The sequence below is a fragment of the Sturnira hondurensis genome, unplaced genomic scaffold (assembly GCF_014824575.4).
Source record: "Sturnira hondurensis isolate 20B ecotype Veracruz unplaced genomic scaffold, ASM1482457v3 Scaffold0001074, whole genome shotgun sequence".
Taxonomy (NCBI): Eukaryota; Metazoa; Chordata; class Mammalia; order Chiroptera; family Phyllostomidae; genus Sturnira; species Sturnira hondurensis.
Genome location: NW_028073705.1, coordinates 3412406 through 3437269, shown reverse-complemented (window position 1 = coordinate 3437269; position 24864 = coordinate 3412406). Strand labels below are relative to the sequence as shown.

Sequence of the window (24864 nt, the reverse complement as noted above, 5' to 3'; positions counted from 1 at the left end):
AGCTGATCCTACATGAAAGGCAGAGATTGATAATTGTTGGGAACAAGAAAAATGGCCTTAGCCCCAAGGAGCCTAAAACCCTAGCAGACACCCTGTAAGTTGATTGCCATCTGTTTAGTTTCAAAATTTCCCTTTCAGTTGAGTCAGACCCCACCCTTTTCTCGAGTGTGGGCTCTGTAAGCCAATAATCTGCTTCTGTGCAAACGCTTGCTTGATGGCCTCTATATAAGGACTTAGCTGTAAGCGCTAGGCGCGAATCCCGGACGAGCCCCCAGCGGGCACCGTGTCTCCGGACACTTTGAGGGATCGCCCCTGTGCAGGTTAAACTTGGCCAATAAAGTAACATCTTTGAATCCCTGAAAGTCTCCGACATTTGTTCTCGCGGTTGGTGGATCAAACATTTGGAGGTCCCACCGAGATTTCCCTCCTCAGAGACCGGATGGGTGGCTCCAGCTGAGTAAGTAATTGGTTAGGATCCTCCTTAGTGTTTGTCCTCCGGAGTTAAAGACCCTGTGGTGAGAGACAGGAGGCTGTCTGGGACCACCCAGGTTTGTCAGAAGCGGGATGCCGCTCTCTAAAATTTGGTATTGACGACTTAGATTGGGACCGGTCCCGTTAGGTTTCCATTTCCTTGCGCTGCGCCGCGCTGAGAGTGTGCTTGGTGTGTCTGCAAGTGTGTATGTCTAGGGACTCGGATAATTTGTGTGTTCGTACCGAACTGTTGGTTGTCAGGTCTTTGTTTGTCTTGTTTAGTGTATTGGTTTGGCCTCTGAGATCTCTAAGGTCTTTCAGATGGGTCAACGAGAATCTGTGCCCGGTTCTCCGCTTGATTGCCTGTTGAAAAAATTTTTCTGATTTTCGGAGGCGAGCCCAAGAATATGGTGGCCTGCCACCAGACCCTGAATTCCTTCAAACCTTGAGTCAACTAGAATGGCCCACCTTCAATGTAGGATGGCCCACAGAGGGCACTTTTGACCTCCCAACCCTATTTGCTGTCCAGGCTACCGTTTACAGAATTCCCCACCCCGACCAATACCTGTACATAGATATCTGGGTGGATATTGCTACTGACAAACCTGGGTGGTCCCAGACAGCGTCCTGTCTCTCACCACAGGGTCTTTAACTACGGAGGACAAACACTAAGGAGGATCCTAACCAATTACTTACTCAGCTGGAGCCACCCATCCAGGTGAGCAGCCTGGATATATTAGGAAATTTTTAAAAGGAAATCAGCGGGGCAGACGAGCGATTTGTCTCACTGCCGGAGGGAACAAAGAAAAGGGGAAGGAGGGGCGAGGAGGAACTCCTAGTCCTACCCCGAGACAGCCCCGGAATCAGCCTAGGCTTTACCCTGTTTTGCCAGAACTACCGGAGGACCATCTCGACCCTGTGAATGCTCCTCCACCTTATCCACGCAAAGAGGAACCTGATTCCTTGCACTGGGATGCTGGGGAATCCATGAGCCCGTCACACACCCGGGGAGGGGGGGCACTCTACAGGGAGGGGATATTGCCTTTGGCGGGGACTTCCACCATCTTGTCCCTGGGAGGAAGGCCCGCCTCCTTGTCTTTGGCGGGAACTTCCACCATCTTGTCCCCGGGAGGAAGGCCTGCCTCCTCATCTTTGGCGGGAAACTCCGCCATCTTGTCTCTGGCAAGAAGGCCCGCCTCTTTGTCTTTGGCAGGAAATTCCGCCATCTTGCCCCTCCGAGAGGCGCCGCCCCCATCAGATGCTTCACTGCGGGCACCTCTTCGCCTTGTTTATCTGCCTTTTTCCACCAATGATTTATATAATTGGAAACATCAGAATCCCCCGTTCTCCGAGAAACCCCAAGGGCTAATCTCCCTCCTCGAAACCATATTTAGAACCCATCAACCCACCTGGGATGATTGCCAGCAGATTCTGCAGACCCTTTTCACTTCGGAGGAGAGAGAGAGGATTATTAGGGAGGCTGTAAAGGCAGTCCTGGGGAGGAAGGGGACACCGTGGCGGGAAGGAGGGAAAGAGAGGGTATCCTCCCATCCCAGCCTCCAGCTTGGAACCCCAACACTACTGGGGGAAGAGATTCGCTCCTCCAATATCGCTGGGTTCTACTCAGGGGGCTGAAGGCAGCAGCTAGAAAGCCGACTAATTTTAGTAAAGTCGGTGAAGTCATCCAGGAGTGGGAGGAATCCCCAGCAGTCTTCCTAGAAAGATTCATGGAGGCCTACAGAATATATACCCCTCTAGATCCTGAGGCAGAGGAGAACAGAAGGCTAGTGAATATAGCTTTTGTGACTCAGGCAGCGTCAGATATCAGAAAAAAGCTTCAGAAAATAGAAGGATTTGAGGGAGAGAATAGGAGCAAGTTACTCGCTCAGAAGCCTCCTCCCAAAGGAAAAGGGGGACAACGAAAGGGCCAGGGACAGCGAACAGACACAGACAAGGACCAATGCGCCTTTTGCAAGGAGAAGGGACACTGGAAGCGAGACTGCCCGAAGCTGAAGGCTATGAAGGCAGACAATCAGGGACAAAAACAAGGCCCTGAAGTCTTGCTCCAAACCTTAGACTGACGGGGCCAGGGCTCCATTCCCATTGGCTCCCAGGAGCCCATGGTCACCTTAACAGTCGAAGGTAAGCCAATAGACTTCCTGGTCGACACGGGAGCCACTTTTTCAGTCCTGAAACAACCTCAGGGGCAAATTCAGAAGGCAACCACCAAAATAGTCGGGGCGACTGGCAAAGCAGAAGCCTATCCATGGACTACCGCTAGAATTACTAACTTGGGCCGAGGCACCATCACCCACTCTTTCCTAGTTATCCCAGACTGCCCTTACCCACTGCTTGGGAGAGATTTGTTGCAGAAGCTTCAGGCCACCATTACCTTCAGACGTGAGGAGAGCCCTTCGAGGAACAAGGGCAAGGAAGCAGAGGTCAGCTTGGAGATAACTGTCCCACTGTCTGAAAAATACCTATTTGCCATTATACAAGGAGGTAAGGAGGAAGGAGCAGGGGTCCCTGATGCCCTACTCACCAAGATACCTGGAGTATGGGCAGAGACCAATCCACCAGGGTTGGCCATCCACCAGCCTCCTGACCTGGTGCAGCTGCTGAGCACCGCCAGCCCAGTTAGAATTAGGCAATACCCAGTCCCAGCCCGAGCCAAACAGGGCATTGCACGGCACTTGCAACGCCTGCTGGAGGCAGGCATACTCCGAGAGTGTCAATCCACATGGAATACCCCACTACTCCCTGTCCAGAAACCAGGGACTCAGGACTATCGCCCGGTGCAGGACTTAACGGGAGGTGAATGCACGGGTAGAGACTATTCATCCCACGGTGCCCAACCCGTACACCCTGCTGAGCTCATTGCCCCCGACCCATACCTATTATTCAGTCCTAGACTTGAAGGATGCCTTCTTTTGTATTCCCCTGGCACCCTAGAGCCAAGGGATCTTTGCCTTCAAATGCAACGACCCAGAAAATGGACTGGTGGGGCAGTTCACTTGGACTAGGCTACCATAAGGGTTTAAGAACTCCCCCACCATTTTCAATGAGGCCCTCAGCAAGGATCTGCAGGATTTTCGCTCCTCCCACCCGTCGATCATACTGCTCCAGTATGTAGATGATATTCTCATAGCAGCCAAGGATAAAGGAGAATGTGAAGAGGCCACCATAGATCTGCTACAGGATCTCGAGCGGATGGGGTATCGAGTCTCCACTAAGAAGGCCCAGATTGTGACTCAGACTGTAAGTTATTTGGGGTAAAACTTGCAGGGGGGACAAAGGACCCTGTCCAGCCAACGGATCTAGGCAGTTCTGCAGATTCCTGAGCCCTCCACCAAAAGGCAAGTACGAGAATTCTTGGGCTCAGTAGGATACTGCCGGTTGTGGATACTAGGCTTTGCAGAACTAGCTAGACCCCTGCATGAACTAACCAGAGGAAAAGAAGAGCAGTTCACATGGACAGATAAGGAGAGGCAAGCGTTCCAAGCACTTAAGGAGGCCCTAGTGACCGCCCCAGCCTTAGCCCTGCCGGACCTGGCTAAGCCCTTTCAGGTGTTCGTAGCAGAAAAGGGAGGGGTAGCCCTAGGGGTGCTGAGCCAGGAGCTCAGGCCGTGGAAGAGGCCCGTCGCCTATTTGTCTAAAAAGCTTGACCCCGTGGCCTCGGGATGGCTAACATGTCTGAGGGCACTTGCTGCCACCTCAACCCTGGTCAAGGAGGCCAGTAAGTTGACTCTGGGACAGGACATACAGGTGATTGGGGAGCATTACGTAGAGCAAGTGCTACGAGTGCCCCCAGAGAGGTGGCTAACTAACGCATGGCTAACACAGTATCAGGCCCAGCTATTAAACCCTCTGTCTGTTCAGTTCCTTAAAACAGCTGCCCTGAACCCGGCGACCCTGCTGCCAGTACCGGATTCCACTTTAGTCCACGATTGCAAGCAAATCCTTGACACGGTGACTGGCTCCCGCCCAGACTTAAGAGATCAGGCATATGAAAAGGCAGACCTGACCCTCTTTACTGATGGGAGCAGTTTTATCAAGGATGGACAGCGGTACGCGGGGGCAGCAGTGACCACAGGAGATAAGGTCCTGTGGCGAAGGGCACTGCCTGCAGGGACCTCTGCACAGAGGGCAGACCTGATAGGGCTGACCGAGGCCTTATGGATAGCTGAAGGAAAAGTGGCCAACATCTACACTGACAGCCGTTATGCATTTGCCACAGCCCACACCACGGGGCCATATACAAGGAGAGAGGCCTCCTAACAGCAGGAGGAAAGGACATTAAGAACCGCAGTGAAATTCTTGCCCTCCTAGACGCCATTTGGTTACCCACCAAAGTTGCCATCATTCATTGCAAAGGACATCAGAAGGGGAATTCCCCTGTTATAAAAGGTAATTGCCTGGCAGACTCAGCTGCGAAAGAAGCGGCTACGGGACAACAAGAAAACCTCCTCCCCCTACTGCCTCAGCCAACGCTACCTCCGGATCCTAAGTATTCCCCCGAGGAAGAGCAGGAAGGGATACAACTAAAGGGGCAGAAAAATCAGCAGGGGTGGATAGAACTTCCCGACTCCAGACTCTACCTGCCACAAGGAGTAATAAGAGAGATAGTAAAGGATATTCATACTAGTACCCACCTAGGGCAAAATAAGTTGGAACAGCTTGTCAAGAAATACTATTTAGGGCCCAACATTAGGGACATTATTCACTCCATTGTCTCTAGATGTAGCATTTGTGCTAGGGTAAATGCGCAGAATAAGAAATTGCCTCCCCTTGTAAGGTATCGGGGAAAAGCTCCTGGAGAGTTATGGGAAATAGATTTCACAGAGATGACTCCTGGGAAATCAGGTTATAAGTATCTATTAGTATTAGTAGACACCTTCTCGGGATGGGTAGAAGCATTCCCCACACGAGGAGAGACTGCCTCCACCGTTTGCAAAGTTTTATTGAGGGAAATCATACCCAGATATGGCATTCCCATAGCCCTAGGATCAGACAATGGACCTGCATTTGTCTCAAAGATATCTCAAGAATTAGCTACAAAGTTAAATATCAATTGGAAATTGCATTGCATCTATAGGCCCCAAAGTTCAGGACAAGTAGGAAGGATGAACAGGACTTTAAAAGATACCATAATGAAATTAAGGGAAGAGACCGGCGAAAACTGGGTTGAGCTACTCCCTTTCGCCCTTTTTAGAACAAGGTGTACTCCTTACCTTAAGAAATGGGCCCCTTATGAAATCTTATTTGGGCAACCAATACCTCTTGCGCCTCGGTTAACTAGAGAAGAGATAGAAGTTTTTAACCACAACTTCCTCAAGTCCTTACAGGCACTACAGCACATCCGGAGCGAGGTGCGAGCCCTTCAGAAGACAGCTCCATCAGACGCTGATCGTGGCACCCGAATACCTGAACCACCAGAACCTGGACAGTGGGTGCGGATCCTCAATCACAGGCAGGGTAACCTGGAACCGAGATGGAATGGACCATTCCAGGTACTCTTAAGCACTCCAACGGCTATTAAAGTGGCAGAGAAACCCTACTGGATCCATCTCTCCCATGTGAAACCAGCCAACCCTCCTGACGAGGATCCCCGGAGATGGCAAGTCAAAAGAAAACCAGGGGAACCCTTGAAGTTGACTTTTTCTGCCAACTTAGACTACTAATTCTTTGTTCCCTGTTTGGTCGAAATATGGGGTTAGAAGGAGAATGGGTACTTCGAACAGCACTTCGAACAGCAGATGGAAGTGCTATTGCTAAAAATTTTACTTGGGATGTGGTCCCAATAACCCTACAAGCTGATTTTTCTAAGTTTTTTGGAGACCCTCTTAAAGATTCCTCAGTTTCAGACAGGTTAGGGACTTCAAACCTTTATGTATCCACTGGGATAGTTGGAGGAGGGGCTCCCCCCAAACCCATACCAGTGGATGAAGAAGAATTTTTAAATAAACAATTAAATAGAACAGGAGCCTACAGGTGCCCACAACCGGAGAGAAAGAGAGCCCGTGGCTGTGGATGGGAAGGAGATTTTTACTGCAAAAGTTGGGGTTGCGAGACTTTAGTCATCAAGGGAGGATGGGTCCCAGGAGGAGGAAAAGATCCCCATATTAACTTAGATAGGGAAAGTAAATGGGGGAAACCTCAAGACTGTGGGAAAAATAAGTGTAACCCAACAGTCATTACTATTAAGAACCCAGCAGACCCTGAATGGATTAAAGGGAGAACTTGGGGTTTAAGATGATATGTTACTGGACAGGACCCAGGAACCCTTTTTACTATAAAGAAGCTTCCTACGAAAACTGAGTCACTCCTAAAGGGGGCAGGAGGTGGTCTCCCACCAAAGCCACCACAGCCCACCATGAGGGGGCCACCGCGACCCACCACAAGTTCTCCCAGTCAGAGCAGGTTGCCTGTAACCCCTGTTGAAAAGTCAGAAGAGTTAGAAGACCAGAGCCCTAAGCTACCATTCTACACTCCTAATCCGCCGTTAGAGAGACTGCATCACCAAGAAATCTATGCTTTAGATTTATTGGATAAAGTTTTCCCATTCTTCAACAATACTCAGCCAGAAATTACAGAGTCCTGCTGGCTATGTTTAAGTCCCCAGCTGCCTTTTTATATAGGATTAGAAGCCAACACCTCCAGAGGTGGAGAATTAGCTCCCAAGACAGTCACTCGTACAAATGACATAGAACAAGATCAAGACCAGATGGAGGACTGTGTTACTGAAGGGTCCCTCACCCTTGTGGAGTTCCATGGGAGAGGAACCTGTTACCTCCAAGCAAAGTCCACTCTAGACAAAAATCCAAACTATAGTGACTACTGTCTTAACCAAGAGACCCTGCAAACAACCTCAGGGAACCCCTTCATAACCAAAGCTTTTGAGGGGTTATGGTTTGTCTGTACCCAAGGCATTTTTAAATGCATTGTTCCCACTCACCCCGAGCTCTGTGTTAGTGCTTATATTATTGCTCAAGTATATTTATATGGAGGAAATCCTGAGTTTCTAGTTGCCTCCCCTAAGCGCACCAAATGAGCTCCACTGCTTATCCCAATTGTAGCCACTATAGGGATTGTAGGTTCTGCCGCTGTAGGGGCGGGGGCTTTCATACAAGGGGAGCTCAACCTCAGGCAATTATCCCAAACTTTCTCAAAGGACATATCCCTCCTACAAGATCAAATAATATATCTAGAACACCAAGTAGACTCCCTTGCTGAAGTAGCCTTACAGAATAGGAGAGGACTAGACCTCCTCCTCCTCCAGCAAGGTGGGTTATGTGCTGCATTAGGAGAATAGTGTTGTTTTTATGCTAACCACTCTGGAGTAATTAAAGAAAATATCAAAACACTCACCAAAAGATTAAAAGATAGAAATAGAGAAGAAGAAAGTTCTAATTGGTATGAATCTATGTTCAAAACGTCCCCTTGGCTAACTGCCCTTATATCTGCCATTGCTGGACCACTCCTAGTGCTCTTATTAGTGGTTACAATAGAACCTATTATCTTAAATAAAGTACTTCCTTTCATCAAGGAGAGAATAGAGGTGGTTAAGCTAATGGTACTCTCCCAACCCTACACCATCCTCCCGAGTCATGAAGAATCAAAGGTTTGACATACCCCCAAAAGAAAACGGGGGAATGTTGGGAACAAGAAAAATGGCCTCAGCCCCAAGGTGCCTGAAACCCTAGCAGACACCCTGTAAATTGATTGCCATGTTTAGTTTCAAAATTTCCCTTTCAGTTGAGTCAGACCCCACCCTTTTCTCGAGTGTGGGCTCTGTAAGCCAATAATCTGCTTCTGTGCAAAACGCTTGCTTGATGGCCTATATATAAGGACTTAGCTGTAAGTGCTAGGCGCGAATCCCGGACGAGCCCCCAGTGGGCACTGTGTCTCCGGACACTTTGAGGGACCGCCCCTGCGCAGGTTAAACTTGGCCAATAAAGTAACATCTTTGAATCCCTGAAAGTCTCCAACATTTGTTCTCGAGGCTGGTGGATCAAACAATAATCAATGGTCACAGCCAATCCTTACAGCTGACTGGCCTAGACGAATTCCTCCCATTGACCTGCCAACAGCACCAAGACTCCACTATAAGAGGAGGGTGTACTAAGCCCACACAAAGGGTACAATTCGACCACACAGCTTAGGTGTTATGGGAGGCAGTGCCACTGAACCCTATAGGTCACCTACTATGTTAGGCCACACTACCAAGACATAGAGTCAAAGCAATTCTACCTAATACATAGAAACAAACACAGGGAAGCTGCCAAAACAAGGAGACAAATATAGCCCAAATGAAAGAACAGATACGAACTCCAGAAAAAGAGCTAAATGAAATGGAGACGAGCAATCTATCAGATCCAGGGTTCCAAATATTGGTTATAAGGGTGCTCAAGGAACTTAGTGAGGAGTTCAACAGCATAAAAAAGATTCAGTCAGAAACGAAGGATACACTAATTGCAATAAAGGACAATTTACAGGGGAACAACAGTAGAGTGGATGGAGCCAAGAATCAAATCAATGATTCAGAACATAAGGAAGCAAAAAACAACCAATCAGAAAAAGAAGGAAAAAATCCAAAAATCAAGGATAGTGTTAGCAGCCTCTCGGACAACTTCAAACATTCCAACATTCACATCATAGGGGTGCAAGGAGGAGAAGAGAAAGAGCAAGAAATTGGAAATCTATTTGAAAAAATAGTGAAGGAAAACTTCCCTACTTTGGTGAAGGAAATAGACATGCAAATCCACAAGTAAACACAAACACACCCAAGCAAGATGAATGGAAAGAGGCCCACTACAAGACACACTTTAACTAAAATGCTGAAGGTTAAAGATAAAGCAGGGACCTACAGCCAACACTGCACCACCCAGCAAGGATACCATTTAGAATGGAAGAGCATATAAAGAGCTTCCCAAACAAGAAAAACTAAAGGAGCTCATGATTACGAAAATATTACTATATGAAATGTTAAAAAGACTTATTTAAGAAACAGAAGACGATCAAAACTAGAAACAATAAAATGGCAATAAACACATACCTCTGAACAACTGAATAAAAAAAATAACAAACTAAGCAAACAAGAACAGAGACAGAATCATGGATAATGAGAGCATTTTGATGGTTGCCAGATGGGAGGGGATTGTGGGGGAATAAGAGAACAGATAGGGGATTAAGAAGTGCATATAGGTACTTACAGAATAGCCTTGGGGAGGTAAAGTACAATATGGGAAATGGAGTAGTCAAAGAACTTCTAAGCATGAACCCCTGACATGACCAATGGTGTGGAGATTGCCTGAGAGAGTGGGGGATGCTTGGTGGAAGGGAGCAAAGAGAGAAAAACTGGGACAAGTGTAATGGCATAATTAATAAAATATAATTTTTAAAAAAGGAAAATAAAATCTATACCAAGCACAACATGCTGTATACTGGTTTTCATTTCCCTAGACTATTTAACTTGCATTAATCTTCTTTCTCCACTTTGATACTTTGTGGTTTATTATTCATAATTCCTTGTCAACCACAGTGTATCAATCACTGTGTAACCGAGCAGAAAACTACTTTCAGAGAAATGAAAATAATTATCAGAAGATATGATTTAACATAGTTAACATACTTGCAAGTTTAAAGACTTGCATTGTTTGTTATTGTTTATGTTGTATTCAGTTCTTATCAGCTCAACTAAATGGAAGCTTTTTGAAAATAAAGAGAAATTAACTTTTTCTATATTCCCATAAAAATTGGATAAATCATTAGCCACTTAGTCTGATAAATCTTCTGATTAGATAAAGTTCTTTTGCATAAAAACCTTACTACATCTTTGAACAACAAAGCAATGCTTTCCAGGCAAGGTACATACCTATCCTGGAAATTTTCTCTCACTTAGATATTCCTTCCTATGAGGATATCTCCCTCCCTCCCACTCATTTTTTCTTCTTCTGCAGATGTAGTCCCCTATTCAATCTGGGCTGCCACAAAGACAGGCAGAAAGCGCAGGGATTTTTTTCTTTCGCATTCTAGTGCAAACCAAAAGAACAATGTTAGATTGTTCAAGGTCCATCAGTGGATGCAATCCCTCCCACTTTTTTCTCCCAGTTAAAAACTCTACTATAGTAAGCCACTGTGACTGATGAACCTACGTTACAGTATTTAGCAGATGCAGATCAAATGTTTAAAAAAAATGGGACAGCCTTGGCTGGGTAGCTCAGTTGGTCAGAGTGTCCTCTCACTACGCCAAGGTTGAGGGTCCCATATCCAGTCAGAGCACATACAAGAAACAACCAATGAGTGCATGAATGAGTGGAACAGAAGTCGATGTTTCTCTCTTCTCTCCTCTTCCCTCTTTTTTCCTCTCTCTCCCTTTTCCTCTCAAAATCAATAAAGAAAAAAAATGTTTTAAACAATAAAATTAAAATCATAATATAGGACAACATGAATAAAATCAAACTTAGAGGAAAAAGAATTTCCAGCATTATCTATGGACAAATCCTCAAATACACTTACCATAATCAGCAGGTGTATAATTCAAAAGTTCAAATTTCCAGTGTTTATAGCCTGAATAATTTTGGTACATGTCAAATATTTCACGGGTAAATTGTTGGCAAATATCACCTAAAACAAAATACAAAAAATATTCAGTAAGCACTTATTTCCAAGAGAACCAGCCTTAATTAGGCCCCTTAGGAAATTGGTAACTACTTCAAAAGTGAAATGTTTAAAGTTAGAGTATGTCTAATCACAGTAAAATCTAGATTATTTCATGGACTATTAATAAGAAAATTACTGACCTCCAGTAGTTCTTCCAGATGTCACCTCTAAAATAACATCATTTTTGTCATATTTCTCCTTTGGCACTAGATTCTGGATAAGCTAAAAAATGAAAAAACTATAAGCATTAGTATCTATATGTTCCGTGGTATATATACTATATATATATACTCCTATTACTTGAACTTAGATAAAAGACCCCCAAATATTTAAAAAATATTCAGTAATTAACAAAAATCACATAGCACACAAGTGAAGTCAACTCCTAAAATGCTTTAATAAGTAGACCTAAGTAGACCTAAAATAAGTGATCAATTCACATTAACAATGAAGTTACTTGTCAGGATGTTCTCCATAATGCTATCAGATTATCTTAATTTTCTAAAACACAGAAATTTAGATCAAAGTCCAGTGTCCCATTCAATTTTCTTCAGATTTTGCCTATTATTAGTTCTGAACAGTAGCTTCTTTCATTTAATGAATGAAGTAAAGCTTTGAGAGTCTTCTTTTTACATGATTGCATATTCTCTTCTGCCATAAATGACAGCAAAATACCAGGCTATGCCCTGACTTCTCAATAGTTACTTTGTTTAAAGAGTATGTTGAGGAATCCCCAAATGAGGCTCAAATAGTTTCTTAGCTGTGACAAGAAAAAGGGGCATCCTAATAAAGTAACCAAATTTCCTCTTAGAAAGAAAAGAGAATTTTATTTGTATTATTACTAAAAGGTCTTTCAAATCAAACTAAAAGCATGTATGTGTCATGATACTCCCTACCGTTGATTTTTTAAATACATACTCCATCTCTACCAGAAATGGAAGAGATTAATACAGATTATATTAGAGTCAGACATCTTTGATTTGCTGGTTAAATCAGTGAGAAAAATAACCAGTACCTCTACCTCATCCCCTTCAGCTCCTGAAAAACCTCCTCTATTGGATTCCCAGAGTGGGGAAGACTGAAGTCAGGAAGACATGACAGAGGGGAGCACAGTATACAGTTCTGTGATTTCAGACAAATCATCCATTGAGCTGGAAGAAGCTACAATAAATACTTGTGTTAACTGTCTCTATACCCTTGTGTTCACTCTGTTCTATGCAAAATGTAATTTTCAACCCTTAATTAAAACAATCACCAGGAACCATACCCCCTTTCTAAGACTTAAAAACCCCTAGTGCTCCCCATTGGTGAACTAAATTTCTTCATGAGCATGTGTTCCTTTGCCTGACAAGTTAATAAATTCAATTTTAGAATACTGCTGCTAGGGGGTGGGGGAGTGTTTTAGTCTTTGATATCTATCACAATCTCTTCAATCTCATTCTACAGCAAATTACAGCACTAAACTGCAACTAATCATTTATGATGTTTAGTGCTTTTTGAGCACCAATGCATAATCTGGCAAGAACAGTAAGCATTCCTTTATATTAACACTATGTATAAAGATTAGTTTACCTCCTAAAACATACCTCAGTGTATAACATGTCGATTTTTTGAGCAATGGTTTGCCTCTCTTCCAATGCAAGTTCTTGTAACTGCTTTTCATCTTGTTTATTTAGACCTATAAACCAGCAACAGTAATAATGGTAAAAGTTTTTAAATACAGGGAATCTCTTAAATAGCTACCTAATATCTGACTACTGAGCTTTATTTCAGTTGTGAAGGTAAGGGATTATATAAAGGAAGTTAGAATAGTTAAGAGAATATCAATAAACAAGCATATGTAAAGTATTTCCCAAAACCAGTATGAAAAGAAGCATGATCTTGACTCAAAGGCTTGTGAGTTGAATGTTTATAAGTAATTATAGAAATTAGTAATTAATCAAACAGGTTTAAAAAGGGACTAATTAAATATAAACCCCCAAAACATAAGTTTTGGAGTAAACTGGGGTGGCCACTTCTTGTCTAAAGGTGGCAACTATTATCCAGGACACTGTGAATAATCTAGCATGGCTAAAGCCTCCATTTTTGTAGAGTAAAGGTAGCCAATATCACTATTATTATAGAATAGCAGAACTGTGAACCTAGAAGAGAGTTTAGGAACAATCTAATCCAATCTGATCTTACACAAGATACAATCAAAGCTGAAAGGAGTTATTCTAATTCAATTTAGAAAGCATTCAGTAAGCTCCTATTATGTGCGAGGAACTTGCCCAAAATTAATTACAAACTTGAGTGGCATTATGCAAAAAGAGTAAAAAATAATCCTCATTAAATGTGGGTGAGATATTTGTAGTGCCACCCATAGAAGACAGGAAAATATAAGGCTTTGAAAACACATAGGACTTCACAGGTGTAATTAGGACTAGCTTTGACACTGCTTAACATTTCTAAGGCTTAATTAAACAAGACAGAGCACAGAAGAAAGTTTAGTAACTAAAAGCCAATAGCAAAATCTGGATAAATGTTGAATCCTAGGTTAATCCATTATGCTTCTTTCAACTTCTTCATATTGTGAAAATTTTTCCTAAAAGAAAAAATATTAAGCCAATAGCAATGTTAAGAAATACTAAAATTAATAATAAATACTTTTGACATCATAAACAAAATTAACTCAAGTAAATCAGAGACCTAAATGTAAGGGCTAAAAATAAATAAAACTTTGAAGAAAACAAGATACAAACCTTTGTGACCATTATATAGTAGTTTCTTAGATATTACCCTGATAACACGAGCAACAAAAGAATAAAAAGATAAATCGACATCAAAATTTTAAAGTGTAATGTTTCAAAGAATCCACAGAGTTAGAGAAAATTTTCTGCAAATCATATCTGATAAAAAACTTATGTCTAATATATAAAGAGCTCCTACAAATCAATAATAAAAAGAAAAATAACTCAATGGACAAAGGATCTGAACAGTTATTTATCCAAAGATGATAAGGCAATTGGGCACACAAAAAGATGCTCAATATCATTAATGACACAGGGAAAATCAAATCAAAGTCATGAGGAGATAGCACTAAACACTCAGTAGGATCAGTAGAATCAAAGGGGAAGATAACAAGGATTGGCAAGGATGTGGAGAAATTAGAACCCTCACACAGGGGTAGAATGAAAATGGTGCAGCAACTTTGGAAAACAGTCTGACAGTTCCTCATGAGGCTAAACATGGAGTTATGATACAACTCAGCAATCTATGGCCACACAAAAACTTGTACACAAATGTTCAATGCAGCATTGTTCATAATGATCAAAAAGTGAAAGCAACTCAATATCCATCAAGTGATGAATAAATAAAATGAAATGTGATATACCTATACTATGAAATATAATTCAGCAATTAAAAAATGACGTGTGCATCCTGGCCATTGTGGCTCACTGGACTGAGCACTGGCCTGTGAACCAAAGGGTTGCCGGTTCAATTCTTGGCACATGCCTGGGTTGCTGGCCAGATACCCAGTAGCGGGCATGAGAGAGGCAATCACACATTGATGTTTCCCTAAATAAATAAAATCTTTAAAAAAAATACATAAAAAAAGAAGTATGGATATAGGCTTCAACAGAGATGAACCTTTACAGTGTTATCCTAAGTGAAAAAAAGCTAGGCACAGCCCTGGCCGGCATAGCTCAGTGGATTGAGCGTGGGCCTGCGAACCAGAGGATCGTGGTTCGATTCCCAGTCAGGGCGCATGCCTGGGTTGCAGGCCAGTTCCCAGAAGGGGACACACCAGAGGCAACCGTACATTGACGTTTCTCTCCCTCTCTCCTTCCCTTCCCCTCTGAATATAAATAAATATTAAAAAAAAAAAAAAAAGCTAGGCACAGCCAGGGCAGGTAGCTTAGTTGGCTAGAATACTGTCCTGATATGCCAAGATGTGAGTTCAACCCCTTGCTCAGGGTACATACAAGAAGCAACCAATGAATGCATAAATAAGGGGGGAAAGAAATCAATGTTTTTTTTTTCTCTCTCTCCCCTGCTCTCTTTTTCTTTATAGTCAATAAATTTTTAAAAAGCCAGTCACAAAAAACAACATACTCTATGATTCAACCATTTATATAAAATGCCCAAAGTAAGTAAATCTGCAGAGACAGAAAGTAGATTCGTGGCTGCCTAGGGATGGTAGGGAAGGGAGGGATTGGGATGAGATGGCTGGAGGGTGATGAAATACCTACACCATATAAACCCTTTAATGGGGTAGGAACTGTATTTTTGAGTCCCTGGTATATAGCACTGTAGGACAATGCTCAGTAAAGGCCTGTGCAAGCAATTGAAGCTTCTGAAGAGGTCAGTAGTCAGTCTCCCAGACCCTAAAAACTTGTTGCCAAGAACCACAAGGAGTTCAGTCTCTCAGCTACTAAAGAACAACTACTAAAATACTTCAAACACCCAGAATACAGAATACTGTCCTTTCCAAGTGCAGAGCTTATTAGTTGTAGGCTTTTTAAAGACTAAGTTCAATAGAAGTTTAACTTAGAAATCGATCCTGTACTTGAACACACACACATATCTTTTACTTACTTTTACACATTGATTCTAATTCTTCAATTGCTTGTTCGGCCTTGCGAATCTCTTGGTAAATGGTTGCAAGTGGTGCCAACTCAGCATGTCTTTGATTCAAGGACCTTTGGTCCCCTTGATTCACAGAGATTTGCTGCAAACACTGATCAAGTGTTTGGTACTCTTTATTCAGGTCCTCCATATATTTCTGTAGTGCTTTATGTTTCCAGAGCATCCTGGTGTCTTGATTACAGTAGCTCCTGGAGCAATTCTTACTTAACGGGTGGAGAATGTGATTCCAGTTTTGTCTAAAACCCCACAGCCATGTATCAAGACGCATCCGTGTAAACTGATGAAAAAGGGGGTAGATGTGGCATTGACAGTGACCACAAAGGGACGGATGTCTAAAAAGCCAAACACAGATGTGATGATTCATCTCAGCATCTGAAATACAATAAAAAACATATTCCGGAAAAAAATCAATTCTACAGATATAATAAAGCTGGAAGGAGCCTTAAGAAATCTTGCTCAGTTCACTGTCTCAGCCAGCTCCAAACATGGTCCCCAAATTCCATAACTCACAAAAAGAAAATAACCCTTCCAACTTCTGAAAGGAATATGTTAAAATAGATGAAGAAAGCACTGCTTTTTATCCACTCAACATACATAATTAACTAAGAGGAATGAGCAGGAGTGCAACCAATAAATATATCAACAGACTGGGTTAAATCAGCTATTTTCTAGAAAGTACTCAGAATGTAGAATTGAGAGTGTGAACAAATACTTGAAAGGTATAAAATAATCATGCAAACTTTAGGCGGTTTCTACATTCATAGATTTCTAAAGTATGATGTAAATAATAATTATCTTCTTGTTTAATTCTTTAATTTTATCCAAATGTCCAAGTAACTTTATCATGATTATTCACTCAGCCAGGGAGACAGAGCTGATTCCAGAACTCAGGTTCCCTATTCAGAGCTCAAGGTTATTCTTTTCCTTCCTTTCTTTTTAAAAAAATCCTCACCCAAAGACATGCTTATTAATTTTAGAGTGAGAACAACAGGGGGAGAAGGAGAGAGAAACATTGATCAGTTGCCTCTCGTAAGGGCCCCAGCTAGGGACCAAACCCATATCCTAGGCATGTGCTGTGACCAGGAATCAAACCCATAACCTTTCAGTTTATGGGACACAGGACACCTCCGAACCAGCTGAGCCACATGGACCAGAGCCAGAGCTCAGGGCTTTTTATTTTCAATTCCACAATCACTCTTCAAAGATACTTACTTCCCTTTAGCTGAAATCCTAAATGAAGAAAACTTCCAATATTAAAAAAAAAAAAAGTAGAAGGTCTGAGCTTCTAGTCAAGATGGCAGCATAGGCAGACACGACTCACCTCTTGATGCAACCACATCCAAATTACAACTAAAATATACAACAACCATCACTCAGGAATGTCAGAAATCAAGGTGAATGAAGCCTGACAACTACAGAATTAAAGAAACTGCATCCATTCACACTGGTAGGAGGGGTGCAGATGCAGAATGGACTGGCCCCACACCCACATGGATAAATATTTCGGAAAGATATCTCAGGAGTGAGGAGTCCCAGACCCACACCAGTCCAGGATTCCAGTGCCAGGAAGATTAAGTCCCCACAACTTCTGGATGCAAAAACCAGTTGAGGACTGAGTTGGTATAGCAGGCCACTGGAGCTGTAAGCAGTTCCTCTTCGGGAACCCACACATGTACTTACCTACTCAGACTTACTCCCTCTGAGCTCCAGCACCAGGGTGGCAGCTTGAAGGGCACCAGTGCTATACAGGGAGAGACTGAAGTGTCTGGCCCTGGGGTGAACAGAAGGCATTGTCCCTTGGCTGAGCCCTCCCCCACAGAGCCCATAGGTTGGTGCCATATCTTGAGACTACATCAACCTGGCTAACACTGTGTGACCCACCTTGGAGATTTACAGAGGCTCTACCCCACCCAACTTACGAGCCCACCCAAGCTGCTTTTCCGTAGCAATGGCTGGTCTTGGCTCCTAAATCCTATCAAACCATGGAACAACAGCTGGCTTCAATGAGCCCTAGGGCAGAATGATTACAGTTACAGCTTGGCTTCACTGGAGAATTTCCAAGCCTAGCACCAGTAGCAGCCATCTCAGATTGCTTTAAAGCTCAGGCAAGAGTGCCTGAGTGCCCCGGGGCAAAACACAGGTGGGGGCTGACCCTGGCCTGCACCATCAGGGAAATCCCAGGGACCACAAAGCAGCACCACTGACCTACTCTTGTATAGCTGATCCTCCACAGAGTGTGGAAGCTGGAAGTCAGTGGTCATAGCCAGACCTTGCAGCTGACTGGCCTTGGTAACTCCCTCCCACTGATCTGGCAACAGCAATCAGGCTCAACTACATGAGGAGGGTGTACTCAGCCCACACACACAGCACACCTGGAGTACCCAGCTTGGATGATAGGGAGGCTGTGCCACTGGTCACTGCTTGAAGCCTACTACATTAGGCCACATTGTCAAGACATGAAGTCAAAGCAACTCTACCTAATAAATAGAAACAAACACAGGGAGGCTGCCAAAACGGTAAGACAAAAAAACATGGTCCAAATGAAAGAAGAGATCAAAACTCCAGAGAAAAAGCTAAATGAAATGGAGGTAAGCAATCTATCATGCAGAGTTCAAAATGATGTTTATAAGGATGTTCAAGGAACTTAGTAAGGACCTCAACAGCATAAAAATGACCCAGTCAGACACATAGGATACACTAACTGAAATAAAAAACAATTTATAGGGAAACAACAGTAGAATGAAGCCAAGAATCAAACTAATGATTTGGAACATAAGGAAGCAAAAAACAACCCCCCAAAATGAGGGTAGTATAAACAGTCTCTGGGACAGCATTCGCCTCACGGGGGTGCCACAAAGAAAAAAGAAAGAACAAGAAATTGGAAATCTATCTGAAAAAATAGTGAAAGAAAACGTCTCTGATTTGGTGAAAGAAATAGACATGCAAGTCCAGAAAGTATAGAGAGTCCCAATTTTGATGGATGCAAAGAGGCCCACTTCAAGTCACATCATTATTAAAAGGCCAAAGGTTAAAGACAGAGAACTCTTAAAATCAAGAGAAAAGAAGTTAGTTACCAGAAGGTTACCAGATGGGAGGCGAGTGGAAGAGAATGGGTGAGGGGATTAAGAAGTACAAATAGGTAGTTACAGAATACCCATGAGGATATAAAGTACAGTAAAGAAAATGAAGTAGCCAAAGAACTTATATGAATCATCAATGGACATGAACAATGATAGAGGGATTGTGTGCGGGAGTAGCAAGCACAGGGTGGAGGGGAGCGAAGGCGGAAAAATAAGGACAACTGTAATAGCATAATCAATAAAATATAATTTAAGAAAAAGAAAGTAGAAGGTATGGTAATAAAAGGCAATGGTGATAATTACACTTGGACCTTAAATAATACAGGTATGAACTACACAGGTCTACCTACACTTTGAATTTTTCAAATAAATATATAATCAGTCCTCTGTATCCCCTGATTTCACATCCATAGATTAAACCAACTGCAGCTGAAAACAGTATTTTCAATCAATTGTTGGGAATCTGTGAAGGCAAATGGCCAACTACATGCATTGTTCTATAGCACTTTATATAAATGATTGAGCATCTGGGATGTTGGTATTTGTGGGGGTCCTAGAATCAATTTAACAAGTGTAATCAGGATGACTAATTAAGTTTTTGGAGTATTAAAAGTTATATGAAAATTTTTTGACTAGGAGGGTTGTTGCCCCTAACCCCTGGTCAAGGATCAACTTGTTTTCAAAGTTTTTCCACATTATATGATATAAATGTGAAAAAGGTACAAAATATTTTTTAAAAAAAACTAAAAAGTAAATATATCAAAATGTTAAGATGATTCTTAGTTGTGGAATTATGGATACCACTTGTTTGCTTTCTATTTTTTCTACTTTTTAGTGTTTTCCTAGTCTTCTATACTTACAGCATGTATATATCTTTTACAATCAAGAAAAAAGTCACTTAAAAATTACAGGTTAGGTGAAACTGGCTGTGTACAATAATTATTTGTCTTCTCCTCTAACAGAGATAATCAAGAGCTAACAAAAGTACAGTGCAGTTTTATTAAGAAAGGTTCTAAGAATAACATTTTGCCCCTAAAATTCTGTGGTTCAAAGTTGAAATAAAGGTCAAAATGTATCAAAATCAACCTTTAGAGTCTCTGGTGCCCCGACGCAAGGAGATGCATTCATATATTAGCTCATTTGATCATTATAAATCTACTAACTTATAAACCATTACATTATCACCTAGGAAATAAAATATTGAGAATTGTCTCTAAAATACTCAAAGTTTGCAGGGCTTACTAATGAACTTTAACACACTGAATTACATGCAGAAAAGGACTGTGGAAGACCTATGCCTAGTAACTACAAATGTTACAGTTCTCCAGCAGAAGTTTCTATGTGTCTTTACATCGAGTCTCAAGCACATCAGAGGTGTGTCCATTTGCAAAGGGACAAAATAAAAGTATAGTAAACAGTTTTGTTAGCACACTTCTAGATAAAATTTCCATTTTTCGAACAGTAGTAGAATAAGTAATTCTGAAGGTCATGAACCTCAACTGTTAAGGGGGGAAAAAACCAAGACGTTTACTCTCTAGGACTATACCTGAGAACAGCAAGTTTTCTCAACCAACCACCAGTTAACAGGATAACTCTGATAACTCTTAGAACAATTCTCAGCGTCGGTATAACAAAAGTGACAGTAACCCTGGGCGAGAGCAGCACGTTTAAGCCATACTGTGTGATTCGGTACAGGGAACAATCCCATAAGGAGGGAACATGGAAAATAAACTGGAGAAAGAAAAAAGACTTTTTAAGATCATAAAAGAGAAACGATTTACGAGTACCTACAATGAAAAAGAAGTCAGCTTTCCTTATAGAAGCGGAACCTTCTCTAACTCGCTACAGTTCAGCCAGAGAGGCACGAAATCACTTTCACTTCCTGGATCACTTCTTCCGGGTTAGCACGGAGTCCCGGGTCCACCTCGGTCTCGACGAGAGAAGGACTGCGAGAACAAAAAAAAATAATAATAATAATAACAAAGGGAGAAAAGTTCCCCAGAAGCGACTACGCGGCGTACTCACACAGAACGGGAGCCAGGGCCTGGGTTGCGATAAGAGGGGCGCGGGAAGGGGCGTGGGAAGGGCGGGAGTGGGAGGCAGCGGCCCGGGGCAGAAAGTACTGAAACTCCCAGTAGCGTCCGCCCAAGAATCCTGGGAGTTGTAGTTTCTCTCCTGACAGGCGCCGTGCTCCCATCCTCTGGGCCAAAGGTAGAGGTTTGGTTTTCAGCTCATGCAAACCCATGAAAGAGTTTTCTACAGTTTATTTCTTAATTCTTCCTAAATGTCAGAGTTCTCGGTCAGACTTGAAAACACTTTAAAACAAGTCCTTGGCAACTTCCAAGTTATTCTTGGTGACCTTGTTATCCCTCTGGCCATAATCTTGGGACCAGAAGGGTATATAATCTACAGTTTTGATGAAGAGATCAAGATTTACTATATATTAATGTAGTTACAAGAATTTCCTTATATATGGAATCAGTAAAGTGATTCCTTAATTTCTTTTATGAGGATTCCCCTTTTCAGGATTCAAAAGTGTAGGGGATTCTGCATGTTAATAGCTTCACTTTCAGCTTCCATTGCCTGAGAAAATACCTAATGACTAAATGAGTGTATAAATTTATATTTTTTAAAATCATAATGGGATCCAAAGTATAGACTGTACAGTTACATACAAATTAGTGATTTTATAGATGTTGCATGCACATACAGAATTTAGGAGCTCAACTTGGGATCATAGATTGTAAATGACCAATTAAGTAAAGAATTTAAAAATCCAAATAATTCCAGGGGAATGCAAACATTACCTTACTTTAAATATTCCAATAGGAGACAGCCTTTAGCAACCACATTTACAAGTCATTTGACCTGTGTGCCGCAATATTTCTTCCTAAAAAGCACAGGCAAAAAGAATCTCATGTTACCAACTTCCTAGAATATTTTCTTAGGTAATGACTGTACATATAAGAAGGAGAATTGGCCATAAAGGTGAATATCTTTATTACCTACTTAAAACTATTTACTTCTGCCCTGGCTAGTGTAGCTCAGTGGATTGAGCGCGGGCCTATGAACCACAAGATCATGGTTCAATTCCCAGTCAGGGCACATGCCTGGCTTGCAGGCCAGTTCCCAGCAGGGCACACACAAGAGGCAACCATACATTGATGTTTCTCTCCTTCTTTCCTTCCCTTCTCCTCTAAAGATAAATAAATAAAATATTTAAAAAAAAACGATTTACTTCTATCAACATGTTACATACTATTCTATACAATTTAAACCTGTGAATTCATTTTATCCTTACAACAAACTTAGAATACCCATTTTTCATAAGTGAAAACTAAGGTACAGAGACCTTTAGTAAAAACTTTTCCAAGATAAAAAAAAAAGAACTAGAAGTAAGTGATAGAGCAGACATTTAATCAAGGCAATTGATTTGTCTTAATGATCTGTGACTCCTAAGCCCCGAAAGAAAGAAAGAAAAGAAAAGAAAAGAAAAGAAAAGAAAAGAAAAGAAAAGAAAAAAAGAGCCCTGGCTGGTGTGGCTCAGTGGATTGAGTGCCAGCTTGTGAACCAAAGGGTCAGGTTTGATTCCCAGTCAGGGCACATGCCTGGGTTGAGCCGTGTAGAGGCACAACCTCTACGTGGCGCAATGGAGAGGCTCACGAGAATTGCGTGAGAGGCAACTGATCAGTGTTTCTGACCCTCTTCTTCCCTTCCTCTCTAAAAATAAATAAGTAAAATCTTTTGTTATAATTTTAAAAAGATTTTATTTATTTTTACAGAGGGGAAGGGAGGGAGAAAGAGAGGGAGGGAAACATCAACTTGTGGTTGCCTCTCTTGTGGCCCCTGCTGGGGATCTCTCCTGAGCCCAGGCATGTGCCCTGACTGGGAATTGAACCTGCAACCCCTTTGGTTCACAGGCTAGCACTCAATCCACTGAGCACACCAGCCAGGGTGGTTAAATAAAACCTTTTTAACAAAAAGAAAGAAAATACTCATTCAGTAAATATTGAACACCAGTTATATGCTCCTTACTGTTCTAGACATAAGAATTTAGCAATGAGCAGAAAAGAAAAAATCTTTGTCCACATGGCACTCATGTTCCAATTGAAAACAAATTCCAAAAGACCATACAAGTCATTCTCTTAAATTACACAACAAAATCATTTGTTTCTTTATTTTGATGTGTGTAGATATACAAACTCTTATATATAATGCTTAATCTTCAGACTGCTATGGACTGAACTGTGCCCCACCCCCACCTCCAAATTCAATATATTGAAGCTAACTTCACTGTGACTGTACTGGATATAGGGCTTTTAAGGAGGTGATTAAAGTTAAATGATACCATAAAGGTAGACCCCTGGTCTGATAGGATTAATACCCTTATAAGACACGAAAGGGTGTTTTTGGTCAGTCTCTGTCCTCTCCCCAACCCCTGCCAAGCACAAAGAGGTCATGTAAACACACAGCAAGATGGCAACTAACTACAGACCAAGAGAAGAGGCTTCAGAATGAAACACACCTTGCCAGCCCTGGCTGGTGTAGCTCAGTGGATTGAGTGCCACTGTGAACCAAAAGGTCGCACCAGTTCAATTCCCATGTCAGGGCACATGCCTAGGTTGTGGGCAAGTCCCAATTCGGGGGCATGCAAGAGGCAACTGATTGATGTTTCTGTCACACAACAATGTTTCTCTCCCTCTCTTTCTCCTTCCTTTCTCCTCTCTGAAAATAAATAAATAAAATATTTTTTAAAAAAGAGAAACACATTGCCAGCACCTTGATCTTGAATTTTCTAGCGTCCCAAACTCTGAGAAATAAATTTTTATTGTTTAAGCTACCCAATAGATGATAATTTGTTATGGCAGCCCAAGCAAACTGAAACACATACACAAAAATTTATTGAGATAATGAAACTTTATGAACTTTGTGTTATTCCTCAATTTTAAAAAAACCCTTAAGACATTTATGTTTGGTACTATAAATATTGCTTCCTCCTCCATGTTTTAAGAAAGAAACTAATGTGATATATTTATTAATATGCAAAGATAGCCACACATATTAAGTGAAAGAGGATGTTCAAAAATTCAGCAAACTATTCCATTTTAAAAGCCATATGTAATGCATATATATTTAAAAGTCTGGTTGAATTATAGGTAATATTTTTCTCCTTATGAAACAGTGTGCAGCCCAGAGTGGGGCCCCAAATAGGGATTTGGAATGGGGACCAGAACTCAAGGTGTCCAGGAAATATTAGAAAGATATATAGGATGTCCTCACCCCTTCCCCTACAGGTGTGAGTTGGGGGAAGGGACACATGGAACAGGGCCATTGAGAGCTGTTTTCAACAGCAACAGCTTTGCAGCTAACCTCTGGCATGGTCATTGAACATATCTATAACCTTTAACTGGTTGCATAGATATGTTAAATAGCTGTGGCTATGCTTTGAGCCAGGCGGATGGAAGTGACTTCCACCCGAGATGTAACTGGGGGCAGGTCCCCCAGGTGACAGTGTCTGTGTGAGAGCTTGGAGATGATTGGTTCCATGCCATGGGGCCACCCCTGCCCAGACCCACTATGGCAGCCCAGTAAAGCTGGATGGACACAGGAGTGCTGGCAAGTGTAGCCGATTGCGGAAGGAGTCGGAAAAGGGGCTGCAGAGGAGGATTGGCATGGGGATTTAAACCCAGGCACAGCAGCTGTTAAGGGGAGAACCACGCAGCTCTGGCCAGAGTGGGGACCTCCACAGCTATGTGAGGGAGAAGCACCAGGTGGCTTTAGCAGAGAACCCCCACTTGGCTTTGGCAGAGTGGCAACCCCCTGCAGCCTTAGTGAGGGAGAACCATGGGGCTTTGGCCAGGGTGGGGACCTCCCACAGCTTTGCTGAAAGAATACCACGCAATTTTGCCAGAGTGCAAGCCCCGACAGCTTTGGTGGAGGGGAGAACCACATGGCTTTGGCCACGGTGGAGACCCCCACAGTTTTGCAGAGGAGAACCACGCGGCTTGATCCTGGCTGATGA

The 24864-nt window shown here is 42.4% G+C and overlaps 1 protein-coding gene and 1 non-coding gene across 8 annotated transcripts in view; both read right to left on the bottom strand.

Annotated features, from left to right (window-relative positions):
• MTRF1 (mitochondrial translation release factor 1) overlaps positions 1–20902 on the bottom strand; it is a 62262-nt gene extending 41360 nt beyond the window's left edge. For 2 of the 7 annotated variants that reach the window (XM_037060368.1, XM_037060377.1), the window contains exons 1-5: positions 20634–20760; positions 15712–16134; positions 12720–12811; positions 11274–11355; positions 10990–11097 (exon numbers count right to left, since the gene is read on the bottom strand). In XM_037060368.1, coding sequence (XP_036916263.1) covers positions 10990–11097; positions 11274–11355; positions 12720–12811; positions 15712–16126 — 697 coding nt within the window. In that variant the 5' untranslated portion in view covers positions 16127–16134; positions 20634–20760. Of the gene's footprint in view, positions 1–10989; positions 11098–11273; positions 11356–12719; positions 12812–15711; positions 16135–20629; positions 20765–20867 lie in introns of those variants that run through there. The other 5 variants (XM_037060350.1, XM_037060386.1, XM_037060343.1 and 2 more) reach the window with 5 other exon arrangements.
• LOC118997105 (small nucleolar RNA SNORA31) lies at positions 10429–10558 on the bottom strand. The gene has a single exon (XR_005068611.1). It is a non-coding gene; the product is annotated as a small nucleolar RNA SNORA31 (small nucleolar RNA).
• Positions 20903–24864: the final 3962 nt, after the last annotated feature.